An 18,424-nucleotide genomic window follows, 5' to 3' on the forward strand; every position below is an offset into this window, starting at 1 on the left:
CAATGTTAGTTTTCATCACAACGAATGTATGAAATATAGTAAAAATAACCAAATAACAAGTATAGCATATGAAGCTAGCTATGAACAAAACCTATGACCGGGCAAAAATTAGTACATGAAATATAGTAAAAATAACCAAATAACAAGTATAGCATATGAAGCTAGCTATGAACAAAACCTATGACCGGCAAAAATCAGTACATGAAGATTGACAAAACATTGAACAAGGAATTTCCTTCTAAACTGGAACAGATAAAGAGCTTAATGTCTGTCAACTACGAGTACAAAATTCAAACAAGCAATATACAATCAAAAAAGATGGTAAAACATAAGCTATCTGTAGATGGACCTGGTCTTTATACATCCAACTTGAAGATATGGTAAACAGGACGACCATGCATACCGATGAGGAAGACTTGATAGATGATAGAGGACCTCTCACCTCTGTTCATCTGTTGATTCCATTTCATGGAACAGTCCAAAAATGTAGAAACACGACCATATTTTCAGCACCAGACTTGGATAAATCGCCCATCTCAAGAGCATATCTATCAGGCCGTAAACGTGAATCTGATGCCAGTAACTTCTTGGGGGCTGTATCAAAACTGTTTATCTTGTGGGCAAAGTATGTATATTGATATTTGTCATTTTTCGGAGTATCAAGATGACAAGCCTGCAAAATGTATACATAAACAACAGTCATGATGAGGGTGTGAAAACTGAAACCAAATTTAGCAGAAATTGAAGATTACATAAAGGCGCGTAATTTGCTGATGAACTACTGACCATATATTATTTCAAACCAATTAAGTTAAAATAAGTTTAATGAGCTCAGATAATTTCAGACAAGTTAAAGCAAATAAGCTCATATAAAATAATTTTAGACATAATAAGTTCAAACAACATGAAAAGAATAGAAAAGACCCTTAGTTTTGAGACTTTAATACTTTATACTAGATATCATGCAGAATAGAAGAATCCTATCTTTTTTTTTTTTTTTTTTTTACCCATAGAAGAATCCTATCACTGAAAGAGAATTAAGCATCATTTTTTATTTTTTTAAATTTCATCAGATATTCATAGACTATTATAAATCCATTAAGTAAGATATACTCATACATTCATAGATTTATTATAGGAAAGATAAAGAAACACCAAAACTGACACATCTAAGTTCTAACAGTCATAAGGCTTAAGAATAAGCCAGTCATCATGTTCAATTCCATCCGCGTATCCACCCTTATGCTCAAAATATTTCATTGAATGGTTCTAGGAGATTAAAGCCATAAAGACATATCAGAGAAAAACTGAAGTTTTTTTAGATATGAACCTCTTTCAGTTCTGTGCCAGGTAGAGGTTCCCCTTCCACATCACATGGTTGATAACTCATTGACTCGTTCCATTTTCCGGTCATCAATATTTTAGGCTCCTCATTAGCATCATATACATAACCATCCACCTCATATCGACTAGCTCTACAAGAAAATACAACCTTAAATAAGCCAGAATAAACCTTAAAGAAAAATGAGTGCAGGGAAATAAAATAGTCTTCAAGCCTGCAGACTTGAAATAGAGTTGCCACTTGCCAATCTAATGACATATAAAAACAAGCAACACTGGATAAGCCATGTCAAATACCCATCTAACTATTCTAAGCCAAAATAGGTAAGAATTATATAAAAAAATAAATAATAAATAATAAAAATAAGTAATAAATTAGACTTATAGCAGAAAGCCAGAAACAGGAAGTGCACGTAACAAGTGCACTCTGCATGGGCTTAGGGCTAACAAATGGTACTGGCAAATCAAACTTGGAGACACACATTTGACTACAGAATGCCATGGACTAAGCCAAATGTCTTACTAAACAATCCTCTACTTATTGGCTGAGAGCTAGCATGTTAATTGTCTTTCAAACATTCTAATGCGAGTCTTATTAGACACTATGATGATGGTATTGTATGTCAAAACAAAGGAATAATAATAAAGAAATTAATAATAATAATAATAAAACAAGAAGATAATCAAGCAGAGAAAATACTAAGCGCATCATTGTCTGGAATAAAAATTTTGTAATTAAAGAAACAAAATCACTACATACCCAAACCAACCACATGGTTGAAAATACAGCACAACTTTATCTCCAGTAGTTAAATTGGTCAGTATCATCTCGCCAGGTGAATCCACCCAAGTTCGGCCAAATATTAGGTTATGAACTTTTGTAGGAGGTGGGACCAAATCCAACACTACACCACTTCTTTTGAGAGTGACACGTGTCCTGCATTCAAGATAACCATGATTAATAACACAGCAAACTAAAACATTATGATGTAGTAAGCTTCACTGCCATATACTATCGGACTATCCATCACAGCACTAATTCACATGAAAATAAATGTGTCAAGAATCAAGAGATATAGAATTATTTTTTAACATAGAGTAATAGTAATAGTGATGTCAAAGCACCCACTTTGGATAGAGATAAAACAGAAATGAGAGTCATGGGTCTAAGTTCTGGTTGTTTCTGGTCATGCTAGGCATGACTCCTACATGCCTAAATAAAAAGCTTCTAGATCATACCAGGGGCTGCACAGCCGTCATACGAGCTCACACTACTCTGTTCATTAAAGTCCAGGAAATAAAGAGCCCCAGAATGAGGCAAGAAGTAAGCAACACCACTTCTACAATCCACACTGAGCTAGCACAACCATTTCATGTCCCCTGATGCCCTTGTGCTGTAGCTTTCATCAAGCATTAGCAATAGAATTCTTTTGATTTTACTCATTAGTGATGCAAGCATGATGCTGATAATAGTTAACGCCAGGAAATATGTGCTTCCACATAGGGTTCAACAAAAGAGAGAGATAGAGAGAGAGTGAGTTCTTTAGCTTGTTAATGATATTGCCTTAGTGATTACATTTTTCCTTTTGTGACTTTGATGCTTCGTTAATCCAAGCTTGTTGCTAGTTCATTGGAGTATTTTTACTTCCTTGTTTAACTGCTTTAGCCTTTCTTTCTCTAATGTGAGTTCATATCTCTATTTTCCCGTTCAATGTCAGAACAAATAACCCTGAAAATATTTTCTTTTAAACATTAATTTTGGAAGATTTTGATTCAAATCATCAGAATTACAAGGGGCCTGTACACATCAACTTTTGGTATGCATGTCAAGGATACATATATCATCAAAGCTGACATCTGAGCAAAAATCTTAGTGGGTTAGCAAAAGCTTGAAATTTTAAACCTCCCAATCATTTTACGTCCTCCCTTTCTTTCTCCACAGTACACCTCAACGCATATTCTGAAATTATCCTTTTCTGCCTATAGTTTTTCAAAATCCTCAATTGTCAAACTCTAAATCCACATATGTAATTCCTCAGCTTAAACTGAGGAAGATAAAAAGAACTCATTTCATGATATATCCAATTCCAACTTCCAAAGGAACATGTCAATGAAGCCAACGTCTTAAACAAGTCTTGGGTAAAAATTAAATTGGCAAGCTAAAGATAAAGTGGCATACCTACCCCAAAGAAAATTTGAAGATGGCAGAGCTTTTGGAGATGAAAGAAAGATTCCAATGAAGCAATAAAGGTTCAACAGAGATGATGATTAGGATATCAATCATCAAAACAGAGCTTCTATACTTGGAAGGTAACTATAACCCTCTTGCATCCTTTGAATGGATTGAGGAAAATAACATCTTGACAACAAAGATTGCAATGATACTAATGTAAATTGGCCATTCTCTAGTTTATGAATTACAGAAATGTGCTTAGCAGAACGAAAGGGAAACCTGTAACTTGAAAGGTGCTTGCACCAAAAACAATTCATTAAAGTAAAGGCTCAGGCTCCATGTCAATTGCACAATGCACTAAGGAACTTGAAAAACTAATGTTGATGATATTTAACTTGAATGGTATCTTTTGAGCACAAAACAATCAGGTAAATCGTTGGTTTTGACCCTAATATAAGGCAGACGATTGCCATGAAACCACCTCACTTTTTGAGGATGTAGTACAATTGGCTATAATGTGTGAGAAACATAGCATGACTAAAGGATACTTTTTGCTCTTGTAGTTCACTAAAGCTAATTTCAAGGCCTCTAGAATGGGGTCTATCAAAGAAATTACTGACGACAACTATGAGCAAGACTCACATACAGTTTTCATTTAAAAATGATCACCACAAGTCTAAAAGAAATTACAATTTTCCCAACCAATGTATCTTCAAAAACCTATTTTATGATCATTTTAAATTGGCATCACACCACAAAAAGGCTAGGCATACTTTGCACCGCATACATCAAGTGCAACCTTAACCACAAACACCTACTAGGAAATTAGATAGCACCATAAAAGATTAAAATAAATAAATTACTTACCTTCCCATGGGATAAACATCAAGGGAGTTGCCTAAAAATTTAGTCTTCAGCTTTGATGTCAGATCATATGTAAAATGCTCATTCTCACAATGTCCAACACTCATAGGAGGATGATGACTCACCTAAAATATACAGAAAATGCAAATCATCAACACTACCTAATTAAATGCAAGAATAGCAGTCATGGTAAAATTGCTAGATTAGGTAGAAAGAGAAATTAATGTCCAGATTTATTTCAAAGTCCTGTTCCAAAAGAAGCTACAAACATGTGTTGGTTAAACAGAAGTTCAAAGACAGACAGACCTGCTCTGAAATAAAAGTAATCCCGTTATGACTGACCATTTCATAGGTTTCACCAAGGATGGAATTAAAAGGCTTCCAGGTGCGCTGTAAAGCATAGTACGTACACAGATATTGCCCAAGACGCTGCAACCAATACATGTATAGATTTTCATATCAAATGAAACATGAATTTGCCTCAGATTCTATCAGAGAGTCTGCTCAGTTGCTCACCAGCATAAACCAATCGCAGATAAGGATCTTCACATTCATCAGCCTGATCTAACAGGTAACTGTACTCCATTATCTGTAACAACCATACACCATTTCCAAAGTTAAACCCATATCACAACATCTATATACTGGTAAGCAAAAATATCACTGCACATGCATCAATGGTAAACAAGAGACGACACAAACCTCTGCCATTTTCTGCAGCATAGTCATAGGCTCGAAGATTATAACTGGTAGAGTTACCATTGATGTCACATCTGACCCTATGTAGTTCTGCATCATTTTCCAGTAGCTATCTCTCTCCTGTAATCACAGAATTTAAACAAATGAAGTAAGCAATATTAATATTGATTTAGAACAGGCCTGAAAGCTTTTGAGATCAATCACTCCAAGGTTTCTTATGGTGAAGGTCAACTTATACCAAAAATAAGCATACTCAAAAGTCTGAGTTATCGAAGCAACCATACATTGTTACATGAACTATACCCAAAAGCTACTTAGTAACATGTATAATAGGTAAATTATACTAGAAAGATTCTAATATAAGTATGAAGTTTCTTAATTTGGAACAATCTGATCTTAGTACAAACATAAACATCAAACATAACTTCCATGATTCCATCCCAATAAAATACAAACAAAAATTCATAATTTAGTACACCCAAAGCTATTTTCTGTTCATGGAAGCTCTTCCATTCCGCATAGGTACACCCGGGTGTATAACGAAAATTGTGCGACAACAAGTCGAATTTTGATAAATTCAATCACATAAATAGCAGATATACAAACCTCTTGTTTCCACCTTCCTCTCTGTGCTTCTTCTTCAGCATCATCCTTACCTCCCTCAGGATTTACGACTTCCAGATTTTCATACCCTATAAACCTAAAGATCACATAAAAATTCATAACCAATACTTAATAAAAGGAGAAAATATTCACCAAAAATCAAGCATTAAATTACATTTTAAAAAATGGTTTGATTGAAAACAATCATCATAAAAAATTGAAAATAACCAAACAAAAAAATTATCATCAAAAAGAAAAAATAGTGGAGTAATTCACTAATTAACATTAAAATAATCAGAATATAGAACAACATTCAAAAGCGTAGAAAACAAAAAAATGCTTGAAAAAGAGGAAATACCCATTGACAGATCTATGCATGGCGTTACTGAACATGGATAAGCTGGAAGTCATAGAAGAGAAAAATCCCTTATTTTCCATATTCTTCTTGGGGCTTGGCATAATTGATTGAAAATTTGTGATCAAATTGAATGATTAAGATTCAAATCGGAAACCCTAATTTATGAAATTCGAAGCAGATTAATTTATGGGATCGAAGGAGTGAGCATGACAAAGTAGACTATGCAGGAGTCAGCCAATATTGGTCGTGTTTATTAGACTTTTTTTTTAAACGGGTATTTATTAGACTTTTCATTACCTAACTTCCCCATCAAATATGTTACTCCCTCCAAATTTTATTTTTATTTTTATTTTTATTTATATTTATGTGATGCACGGTTTATAAAAAAATTACTATGTATTTTTATAATTTATATAAAAAAAAAAAAAGAATATACGTAGTATATAAATAAAAATTATGCACTATGTATAAATATTTTTGTAATTTCAAAATTTAGATTTTCATTAAAGTTATGATAGGATACTTGTTTAACGTAGTCTAATACGGAGTATATATTTCAATTCAATGTAGGAGTCTACTTATTAGTGTGCTATTTACAATTATTTTATTTTTATGATAAATTAATAGATTGTGGACTTGTGGTTGTGGTTGTAATGTAGAAGCTTCTAATAGTGAAATTTCAAAATTGTTAAATATGGTAGTTGTACAAAAAAAATGACATCATTCAATTCTTTCATTTATGCGAAAACTTTTTTTTTGAGAGCGGCATGTGGACAATAATAACGTCAGCAACTAGTTGTGCAGATTTGAACCCACAACCTGAAAAATTGATAGGAATAATCTCAATTTTGCCTGATTCGCTCAAAATAATCCCAACTATCGATTATTTATAAATAATCCCAACTTTATACCCCGATCTTTTTTAACGGTCTCGAGTGACTTAAAACCAATTAAAACGGTGAAGTCTTCATTTGTGTGACTGTTGGACTTTAATTTCTCTCCTAATTAATGTCACATCATCTCTTTCTCCCTCCCAAGTCCCAACTACCTCAAAGATTACCTCGCCAAAATTTCTCACGAAATGCCAAAAAAAAAAAAAAAAAAAAAAGGCAGTCATAATTTGTTTCAACCATAATTGTACTTCCTCATACATCACAAGGTCTAATTACTAAATTACGGTGGTCTGGGAGGCAAAAGTTGTCAACTTTTGAGTGGAAACTAGTGTGCACCCCGGGCGATGCCCCGGGTTGCTATTTTGTGTACTTCTTGCTTTAACTTAGCAATTATGTTCGACTACTTGTATACTAAGTGTGTGAGTGGTTCGGGCGTTGCCTCGGATGTCACTTTTTTTTTTTACATTATATGTTTTTATATTCTAATATTGTGAAAAATAAATAAATTATATTTACCTTTATTTTACTTAATAAATGAAAGGAGTATATAATATTATGTGCAGCTTCAAACATTAATAATAGTTGGTTGAGATGGTGAATGTATTACTTCTATGTCTTTGAGGTTATGGGTTCGAATCTTGTTCAAAGCATATTTTATTTTATTAAATGAAGTGGCTAGCTTACGTGGCACATATACTTTGGATGTTGACGTGGCATTGTGACGTAGCACACATACTTTGAAGAGTGTCATGTGGCACCGTTCCTTTAAAATGAACGCCTTTTAATATATAGTATAGAAGATTACTTCTTTAGGTAAGTAATAATCCACTAAAAAAATCACAATTAGTCTCTTGCACATTAAAAGCCCCAAATCAATTGCAAACATAAAACCCTAGTTTTAACCCAATTCAATTTTTTATGGTCAAATAAATACTTAATTAATTCAATTATTTAACTATAATTAAGAACAAAAAACACACTTATCGGCAATTCAGGACAATCGTAGAACTTCATTCTAATATTTACACCATTTTTCACAGCTCGAACTTCAGCGTCATGTCCACAATTGCAGTTCAAATTTGGTGAAAACCCCCAACAATTCTTGAGGAAGAAGAGCCACTAGAACATGAATGCCTCCTATATAATTGTTTAGGAAAAAGAAAAACAAAAACAAAGAAAAAGAAAAGGAGAACATAGCAAAAATGCAAAAGGTTGGAGCAAACAGAGAGTCTGAGCAAATAAAACAAATAGGGGGGTTGGTTTTTCCCAACTAACGTGTAATTAAAGGGAAATTAATCTAGGTTTCAAAAAAAAAAAGGAAATTAATCTAAATTCCCCGGGTTATTTTTTGTATATAAAAAAAAAATTATAATAAATTAAAGTGAAATTTATTGGTGGTTTTATAATTTTAAAAAATAATTTTTTTGATAAATATTATTAAACGTTATCAAAATTCATTAAGAAATACGAAGTATGCAGTAACCTAACTTTTGTACTTCATTTTAATTTGTTTTATTTGTTAAAGGAATTTTTATCTATCATTAAAAATTTCTTCAAGGTAAACACATGTTTTGGTTTTGAAATTGCTAGTACTTTTGTGTTACATATTTTAAATATATAAAAGTTGTATGAATTATGGATGGGTAAATAAAAGAATGAGATTATATTGAAGTATATGCATACATTATTTATCAAATCATGATGACACGTGGCAAGAATAACGACACGTGGCATGATGACAATTCTTGTCGTGACTTTTAAAAGATATATAGATATAGATTCTGTTTCGGGTATATTTTGGATTTCCTGGGATACTGGTCACGCTCTTCTGGCAATGAGACAGTCCAACCTGCAAAACAACTAATATTCCGGTAAACGAAATATTCGCCTCCGATAATCAAGTTAGTGATCGGAACGGAAAAGGTTAGAGAGAGAAAGTAGAGAGAAGTTGGAGCTATTTAATGCTGTGTTGTTTGTAAATGTCTTAATCCATCCCTCCCATCATAAATGATTGGGGTATTTATAGGGGTGGGACTCGTGCCCCTTTCTAGGGTTTGTACCCTAGATCTACGTGACGTGATTGGCTGCGCAATAAGCAGATGCCACGTGTTACTTTGGGGGCGCCGCTTTGCGGCTTTCATTGATATCTCTCGGGATTTGGGCCCTGACGTTGTGCTGATAAAAAAGGAACATATGCCCTAAACACGTGGCATCTTCTCGTGATGACACGTGTCACCCTCTTACTGGGCCGCGTGTCGCTACGAGATTGGCCTGAAAACCTTGGGTGCTCTTGAGATGAATGTTTAGCATCTTCCTGTGGTGACACGTGTCACCCTATAACTGGGCCACGTGTCACTACGGGATTGGTCCACGTATACGAGGTATTTTTTCCCTCAACAGATTCAACTTCTTATAATTGTTGGGTTCCACGTCAGCTACAAACAGGCTATAATAGGTGCATTAACTTGTTGGGACCAATAAAAAAGATCGGGGTATAAAGTTGGGATTGTTTAAAAATAATTAATAGTTGGGATTATTTTGAGCGAATCAAACAAAATTGAGATTATTCCTGTCAATTTTTCCTTAAAATTAAATATAAATAACGATTTCAGTTATGGAATTAATGCATTACCTCGAAGCATCGCTCGAGCCTTAAAACTAGTTCAACTATTAAAAGTCACCCCCACTATTACTTTTTTTTACCAAATAGAGCCTTAGTTTAATTTTGCATGGTTAATATTTTTATTTTTGTTTTTATTTATTTTTTATAAAACCCACAAAGGGGAAAGCTCAATTACTTAAATCAGAAATAGCAAGTTCAAGCACCTGAGGTAGAATTACATCATGCCACATTCTTTGGTCAATCACCCATGGTTAACAGTGAACCAAATAGTGAGCAATTTTATTCCATCATATCCTCTTCTCACAAAAGACCACTTAACATAATTAAAACTACCGCTAAGAGCTAAGATATCATCTACAACCAAATTAAAAGATCCAGACCCTGACAACTCATCTTGCAAAGCTTGAATAACTACCAAACAATCACTTTTCTATAACCGCTGCACACCATGATCATTCGCCAACCTCAACCCTGCAAGAACAGCCATAGCCTCCGCAATATTTGGCTCCTAAGTGATTGGGTAGTCGAACACGCACTAACAACCCCATTATCATTCCTTAGCACTGCACCCAAACCACCCCCCAAGCCATGCATACTACCCGCATCAACATTAACTTTAAGGTACTAGCAGCAGGGGGTAGCCACGCATCAGACCCAGACAACACAACATAATTCGCCTTATTTGACAGCCCACTAAGCTCTTCAATCACCTCACCACAAGTTTTCATCGCATAATTGGTAGAAGGAATAATCGGTCGTTGGACAATCACCCTAAAACCAAACAATATTTCTACCTAAACCAACCTAAGACAAGTCTAGGGTAAGTAGAGGATCGTATCCACAGGAAATGGGTAAGTACACCGAGAGTATGAAACGGTTGCAATCTAGTTCGGTCACAAATTGGGGGATTAGATTAGGTAACTACTATGGAGACAAACACTAGGGGGAAATGGGGATCGACTCCAACCAAACCAACGAATCAAAACAATAAGCAAGCATGAACACAAATTGGGTGATAGAGAGGGCACTCAACATTGCCTTCTTTCGAAGCCACAACACTAAGCATTCCTAAACCAAACTCAACTAACAAGATAGGCCAACCAAGTCTTAACAATGAGAAGTAGACTACTAACTCGGGTTTGTCTTTTGATCGGTCCAAGAAATCATTAAGGCACAAGCAATTGGGATTTCTCACCTAATTGTTGCAACTAATACTACCACATCATTCAAACAAGGAACCATAATCAAGAGGAATTTAGCATAATCATATAAGAAAAGGCTCACAACTAGACTCCATCTCTCAATGCAAGCATAAAAGTGAATACATGAGCAATAAGTGGCCATCCAATTACACATGCAATTAACCAATTCTTTAACAATCAATCATCAACCCAAAATGAACATGCAAGCACAAACATCAATCAACCCATGGCTTGGTTGGGTCTTCGCCCAACCCCTAGCTAATTAACTACTCACTAAACATGGTGAAGGACATCAAAACAACAAGTTCCAATTCAAACATTAAATTAACAAGTTGAGAGGAGTAGTAGGAATAAGGTAGATTGGACATGCAACAACAATTAAGCAAGATCAAGAGAGGAATTTAACAATTCAAAGTAAATAAAAACTGAAATTAAAGAGTAAAATATAGAGGAAAGAGATTACTTAAAATGCTTCAAAGTTGAGAAATTGTTGAATTCAAGAGAACAATCTTCAATTAATCTACTACAATGATTGAGTTTGAGAAGATCTAAGCTAATTAATGAGGGTTGAGAAAAACTAAGGGCCTAAGAGAACTAAAAGGGAAAGAAGATGCCAAAATCTGAAGTCAAGCGTCCTATTTATATGCCCAGAAATTACATCGTAAAATCCGTCAAAATCGGGCTTCAGAACAGGAGGGCCCGCTCCAGTAAGTAGGAGCGCCCGCTCTTGGGCTCTCTGCATGCCCTCTCCTCTTGCAGCAGTTTGGGGCAGAATGTAGGAAAACAGGGAGGAGCGCCTGCTCCTTGAAGGCTGCACGCCCGCTCCTCTATTTGCAGGGGGAGGCAGATTGCGGTGCTGGGATGAGGAGCGGCCGCTCCTCTAAGGGTGCACGCCCACTCTTTCCTGATAATGCTCCCTCGAGAAAGTCTTCATGCTCATGCTACTTAACCATAATCTCATTGCACCTACAAACACGAGCACACACATAAACAGAAACGGGGAAGCCAAAAGATGCAAGTGTGTACAAAAAGAGTTAGAAAAAGGGATTGAAGTGGGGAAAGAGTACAAAATCGTGTTTAAAATGCCATGATAAGTGGACAAATAAAACACTTATCAATAATTCACTATATTCTACAGCATAGGTTGAAGACCTTCCATCATATACGAGTTCTTGCCACTCCAAATTGCCCAACATAGAGTAACAATAACAGCAGTCTCTACCTCATCAAACTCAGCAAAGCCCCCTCCCACCAATCAATAATGTTGTTCGTCCTAGACTTGACCACATGAGCAAAATTTTACTCCTCTTCCAGACCTCTTTAGCAAGCTTACAGTCCCTGAGTGCGTGGATAGTAGTTTCATAATCCCGAAGACAAATGGTACAATCTGGATCATACTCCTTTACTCGATACTGTATATTATGCCTAGTTGGAAGCGCATTCTCCTGAGCCCTCTAGACAAAGATTTTAATTTGACCCGAAGAAGGACTTGAAACTTCCAAAGTCTTTTCCAGATAGTACGAGCATCAGACGATGCAGCCTCCTCGATATTCCAATTATATCAAAAATCAAACGGTAGGATGATCTTACAGAGTACACACCATTCTTTTCTAGATCCCAACACAAGCTGTCATCAGGATTACTGAGTATTCTGTCTCATTTAGATGGCAAGAAAAATTGACGAAGCTTATCCACATTCCAACAAACAGCCGAAGGGCTAGAAGAAATAAACTCACTCACCTTCATATTAGCAAGAACATCACCACGCACGGAGATAACCATATGTGATTGAGTATTAGGCATCCATGGGTCATATCATACTCGAATTGACACCACATTTCCAACCCTCCACCTCATGCCTAATCTAACCACCCACCTAGCCTATGCAATTCCCCTCTAGGTATAACTCGGATTAGCCCCTATATCCGCCTCCATGAAAGTAGAGTTTGGATAGTATCGACTCTTCAAAATCTGCTCCACTAAGGTACCTGGTTGCATCATTAATCTCCAAGCCTAGCTACTTACCCAAGAGAGCCCAGTTAAACAACTTGAAGTCTCATAAACCTAAATCTCTTTTTTCTTTGGTCGACAAAGTTTCTTCCACGCAAGCCAATGAATCTTTCTTTTCCCTTGTTTTTGATCCCACCAAAATTGCACCACAAGAGATCTTAACTCCTCATAAAAAGAAGATGGGAACTTAAACACACTCATCGCATAGGTAGGGAGAAATTGGACCACCGCCCTTATCATAACCTCCGATCCCTACCCGCCTTAGACAGTACCATCCCTTTTCATCCTTGAAGTTTCTTCCACAACTTCTCTTTCACACCTTTTGTTATCACTTTTTTTAAATGGTTAGCATTTGTTTAACAATCATCAACAAAAAGGCTAAGATTATGGATTAAGGACCAATTTAATACCCAAAAAATGTTGTATACATATAAAAGTATATATACATATACATATATATACACGAGATTAAATCAAATTAATATATTAATTGTATATAATATGAATTAAAAATTGTGAAATGGAGGAACTCTACGCCAATGATTACTCTTTCCTACATGTTAATTACAATTGTTAATCAATATGGTTAACTTTCATGTAAAATATTGTGCCGAAATTAGATCTTACTGTAAGATTTTGAAATACCTAAGAAACTTTTTTTTTACTAAGCACTTGCTATTGTCATTGATATAAGAAATGTAATCATTGATAAGACAACCTCATCATGATGGTCGATTTTTCATCAAAAGATAAGAAAGGATGAACCCTATGAAGCAAACTCATCCCCAATTGAATCAATCATTTGTTCAATTTGCACTTTCTTTTTTCCTTTGAAAAAAAAAAATATTAATAATGAGAAAAATATCCCAACCATCAACCTTCTTTCCATCACATCAACTCTCCCCTTAAAAAAAAAAAAAGAAAAAAAAAAAGAAAAAGAAAATTCCGCTCCGAGATTTCCTAAGCTTCACGTTCGAATAGAAGGATCTAGAAACCCTAATACTTTACCCTATAAAACTAACTGACTCTCCATTCTTATTCCGCCTCCTACTCCTTAAACCCTAACTTCTTATTTTCTTTAGTTTCTCTCTCTTCAGTTCAAATTCGATCTCGAGGTCAGAGAAATCTCATCAATGGCGGAAGCTGAGACGTTTGCCTTCCAAGCTGAAATCAACCAGCTTCTTAGTCTCATCATCAACACTTTCTACAGTAACAAGGAGATCTTTCTTCGTGAGCTTATCAGTAACTCTTCCGATGTATGATTCCATTTTCTTGCTCTTTCTGTAGATTTAATTGTTAATTTCACGGTTTTTTGATGTGCGATTCATACTATATGTTGTTGATTCTGGACTGTAGTGTTTTTCGATTTTGAATTAGGTTTTGATGTTGTTGTATGATGCTGTTTTTGTGTTTTTGGAGTTGAATTTTCGCTTTTCATTTTGCTTTTATGCGTTTATATTGCGAGAAATGGTTTATTTTGTGAATGTTTGATCTCATGTAATATTGATCTAGATCACTGCAATCGAGTAATTGATATCTGATTTTATATTAATTTATTGATTTATGATGCATTTTGTTCGATCCGTGAATGTGTTGATGTAATTAGGTGGTTGCGGCAACAGCCACAATTAGAATTTAGTGATTGAATTGATTTAAATTGTATAAATTAAGAAATTGCAAACAGAATTAGTATCTAAATTCAATTGTAGTATGACCTAAGATTTGAATTCATTGTATCAGTGAAGATTTAGAGTACAGTGTTATAGCTTGATTTAGATTTTCCGAGGCACGATGATATTTGAATACATCGTCTGATATGATCATGATTTAATGCCTTTTAATGTTGTTCTGACTGTGTTTGCTATTCTGATTGCCTTTAATTGTTGTTTTGATTGTATTTTGTCAAAATTCATTAGTGCAGTTCATGTTATATGATTGACTGGAGCTTTCTTATATGACAGCATGTTTTGGTTTATTGTTATGTAGATCTCTGCATATTGTTTTGTAATTCTAAATTGTGAAAAATTTATGTATAACCTCCAATTATCTATCGGAAACTTAAATGTTATTACTCCAATTGTCTTTTTTCTTGTATCGATAGCTTATTCAATCACACACTAAGTATTGTTCTGGTATGTTTTGTAAATCGCCTATAATTGTGAGTGATGATTAATTGTTTTTGCGTGGTTGAGAATACTTTTATTCTAGCTGTCTGAGTGAAGTTCAACTTTTGATTTTTGCAGCATTTTGAGTGATTGTGTTTTAACAACTTGTTTATTAAATTGGTCCTGTCCTGTTTAGTTTTTGTCCAAATTGTGCACTATAGGTGCTGAATATAAATCTAATGATTTTCTTACCGTCTATTTAGGCTTTGGATAAGATCCGTTTTGAGAGCTTGACAGACAAAAGTAAGCTCGATGGACAGCCAGAACTCTTTATTCACATCGTGCCAGACAAGGCTAACAACTCCCTGTCAATCATTGACAGTGGTATTGGAATGACCAAGGCTGGTGAGTTTTAGTTAATCCTATTTGTTACTTGTATAATTATGCTGTGGTTTGTGTTAATTCTATTAGTTTGTGTTAATTCTATTAGTTTGTGTGTTTGACTTACTGTTGTACTGATTGTGAATTTTTGTCTGTAGATTTGGTGAACAACCTGGGTACTATTGCCAGGTCTGGAACCAAGGAGTTCATGGAAGCTTTGGCAGCTGGAGCTGATGTGAGTATGATTGGTCAGTTTGGTGTTGGGTTCTACTCTGCATACCTTGTTGCCGAGAAGGTTATTGTCACAACAAAGCACAATGATGATGAACAGTATGTGTGGGAGTCCCAAGCTGGTGGTTCCTTCACTGTGACCAGGGACACAACTGGTGAGCCCCTTGGCAGGGGTACTAAAATCACTCTCTACCTTAAGGAGGACCAACAAGAGTACCTTGAAGAGCGTCGCCTCAAGGATCTAATCAAGAAGCACTCTGAGTTCATCAGCTATCCCATTTCTCTCTGGATTGAGAAGACCATTGAGAAGGAGATTTCTGATGACGAGGATGAAGAGGAGAAGAAAGATGAGGAAGGTAAAGTAGAGGATGTTGATGAGGAAAAAGAGAAGGAAGAGAAGAAGAAAAAGAAGATCAAGGAGGTCTCCCATGAATGGTCAGTTGTTAACAAGCAAAAGCCCATCTGGATGAGGAAGCCAGAGGAGATTACAAAGGAGGAGTACGCTGCTTTTTACAAGAGCCTTACCAATGACTGGGAAGAGCACTTGGCAGTGAAGCACTTCTCTGTTGAGGGTCAGCTAGAATTCAAGGCTGTCCTCTTTGTTCCCAAGAGAGCACCCTTTGATCTCTTTGACACAAAGAAGAAGCCAAACAACATCAAGCTCTATGTTCGCCGTGTCTTCATCATGGACAACTGTGAAGATTTGATCCCTGAGTACCTTAGCTTTGTGAAGGGTATTGTTGATTCCGAGGATCTTCCTCTTAACATCTCCAGGGAGATGTTACAGCAGAACAAGATCTTGAAGGTCATCAGGAAGAATCTTGTCAAGAAGTGTGTTGAGCTATTCTTTGAGATTGCTGAGAACAAGGAAGACTACAACAAGTTCTACGAGGCCTTCTCCAAGAACTTGAAACTTGGTATCCACGAGGACTCAACCAACAGAACTAAGTTTGCTGAGTTGCTGAGATACCACTCAACCAAGAGTGGTGAGGAGATGACCAGCCTTAAGGACTATGTTACCAGAATGAAGGAGGGCCAGAATGAGATTTACTACATCACTGGTGAGAGCAAGAAGGCTGTTGAGAACTCTCCCTTCCTTGAGAAGCTGAAGAAGAAGGGCTATGAAGTCCTTTACATGGTTGATGCTATTGACGAGTATGCAGTTGGTCAGCTTAAGGAGTTTGAGGGAAAGAAGTTGGTCTCTGCCACCAAGGAGGGTCTTAAGCTCGATGAGAGCGAGGATGAGAAGAAGAAAAGTGAGGAACAAAAGGAGAAGTTTGAGGGCCTGTGCAAGGTCATCAAAGATGTTCTTGGAGACAAGGTTGAGAAGGTTATCGTCTCTGACCGTGTTGTTGACTCTCCCTGCTGTTTGGTCACTGGTGAGTACGGCTGGTCTGCTAACATGGAGAGGATCATGAAGGCCCAAGCACTTAGGGACTCTAGCGTTGCTGGTTATATGTCTTCCAAGAAGACCATGGAGATCAACCCTGAGAACCCAATCATGGAAGAGCTCAGGAAGAGGGCTGATGCTGACAAAAACGACAAGTCTGTTAAGGACTTGGTTCTCCTCCTATTCGAGACTGCCTTGTTGACATCTGGGTTCAGCCTTGACGAGCCAAACACCTTCGGGAACCGCATCCACAGAATGCTGAAGCTTGGTCTGAGCATTGATGATGATGCTGGAGAAGCTGATGTTGACATGCCAGCACTTGAGGAAGTCGATACTGAAGGATCCAAGATGGAGGAAGTCGACTAAGCTTGATGGTTTCTAGCTTTATTTGATTTACTTGGGTAGTAGCAGTAGTTATTAGTTTTCGTTCCGTCTTTTTAATACTTTTATTATCATTTTGCCCCTGCTTAATGTGAGTAGTCTCTTTTGAGTTTTGAACTGTGGGAATTTTTTTTGGGTGGTAGCTGGCTGCCATGTTTTGCTTGGGGCCTTTTGTTTAGATTTGAACGGAAGACAAGTGATTAGCACAGTTAAATGAATCTATATATTTTGCGTAAATCCGTGTTTGCATTTCCTCTAATTATTTCTACAGCTTTTTTCTGTTAATTGAACTGAGAATGTGATAACTTTGTATTTTTGATGACTTGGGCAGGTGAAATGTTGAGAGAAATCAGCAGTATGTTGGACCTGTTTTTATAGAGGTCATTAGATATATACAAAGTAGTTCATTAGTGTGCTTAATTATTTGTATGCTTTTGTTAAGCAGAAATCTTGTTGAGATTTATACTTCCGTGGTTAAGCAGAAAGTCTTACAGCTCTGACTGTGGAAACTAAGTGCAGATTTACCCAAGTCTTGCTATCCTGGATGATAATGTGTAAACTTGGTTGTCTTTGCTTTGATCTCAGAACTTGTCAAATGGAAGACAAGTTATTAGCACAGTAATATGAATGTGAGCATTTTGCGTAAATCTGTGTTTGCCTTCTCTACTCATCTTTACAGTCTTACAGAAACTTCTGTTACTTGAACAGGGAATATGTATGAAATAAGATAGCAAGTAAGTGTAGATCAACGACACCTGAATCTGTTACAATTAATTTGGGGTTAAGTTGGACTGGTAGACCAATGATGCCAAATCTCAAGGGGTACATGGAATGGGACTTTTGGTGAAAATCAAGTGAATAATTTTGGATGACGAATAAGGAAAATGCAATTAGACCAAATGCAAAACTACTGGCTTAACCACATTCCCTCTAAATACTTTGATACTTTGTATTATGAATGTTATTTTGTAATGGATCATGATAAAAAATGGTACCTATCAAATGCGAGTATGGTTCTTATCTTATCGTTGCCGGAGTCAAAAGTAGTAGGGGTTATTAGTATGATTATTATCCAATGGAAAATGCCAAGGGTGAGGCGGATCTAGAATTATTAACTTGGTGGAGAACTACTAATTTGGGGTCTTAAATTTTTTGTAAATAATACGAAGT

At 36.0% G+C, this 18,424-nt stretch overlaps 1 protein-coding gene and 1 pseudogene across 1 annotated transcript; one reads left to right on the top strand and one right to left on the bottom strand.

Annotated features, from left to right (window-relative positions):
- Positions 1–23: 23 nt before the first annotated feature.
- LOC110707027 lies at positions 24–6,356 on the bottom strand (annotated as a pseudogene).
- Positions 6,357–13,793: 7,437 nt separating this feature from the next.
- Positions 13,794–17,491, top strand: LOC110707029 (heat shock cognate protein 80-like). Its single transcript, XM_021885048.1, has 3 exons — positions 13,794–14,022; positions 15,135–15,276; positions 15,411–17,491. Exons 1-3 carry the CDS (start codon positions 13,900–13,902, stop codon positions 17,237–17,239), a joined length of 2,094 nt encoding a protein of 697 aa, XP_021740740.1. The 5' UTR covers positions 13,794–13,899; the 3' UTR covers positions 17,240–17,491.
- The last annotated feature ends 933 nt before the right edge of the window (positions 17,492–18,424 follow it).

The sequence above is a fragment of the Chenopodium quinoa genome, unplaced genomic scaffold (assembly GCF_001683475.1).
Source record: "Chenopodium quinoa cultivar QQ74 unplaced genomic scaffold, ASM168347v1, whole genome shotgun sequence".
Lineage (NCBI taxonomy): Eukaryota > Viridiplantae > Streptophyta > Magnoliopsida > Caryophyllales > Amaranthaceae > Chenopodium > Chenopodium quinoa.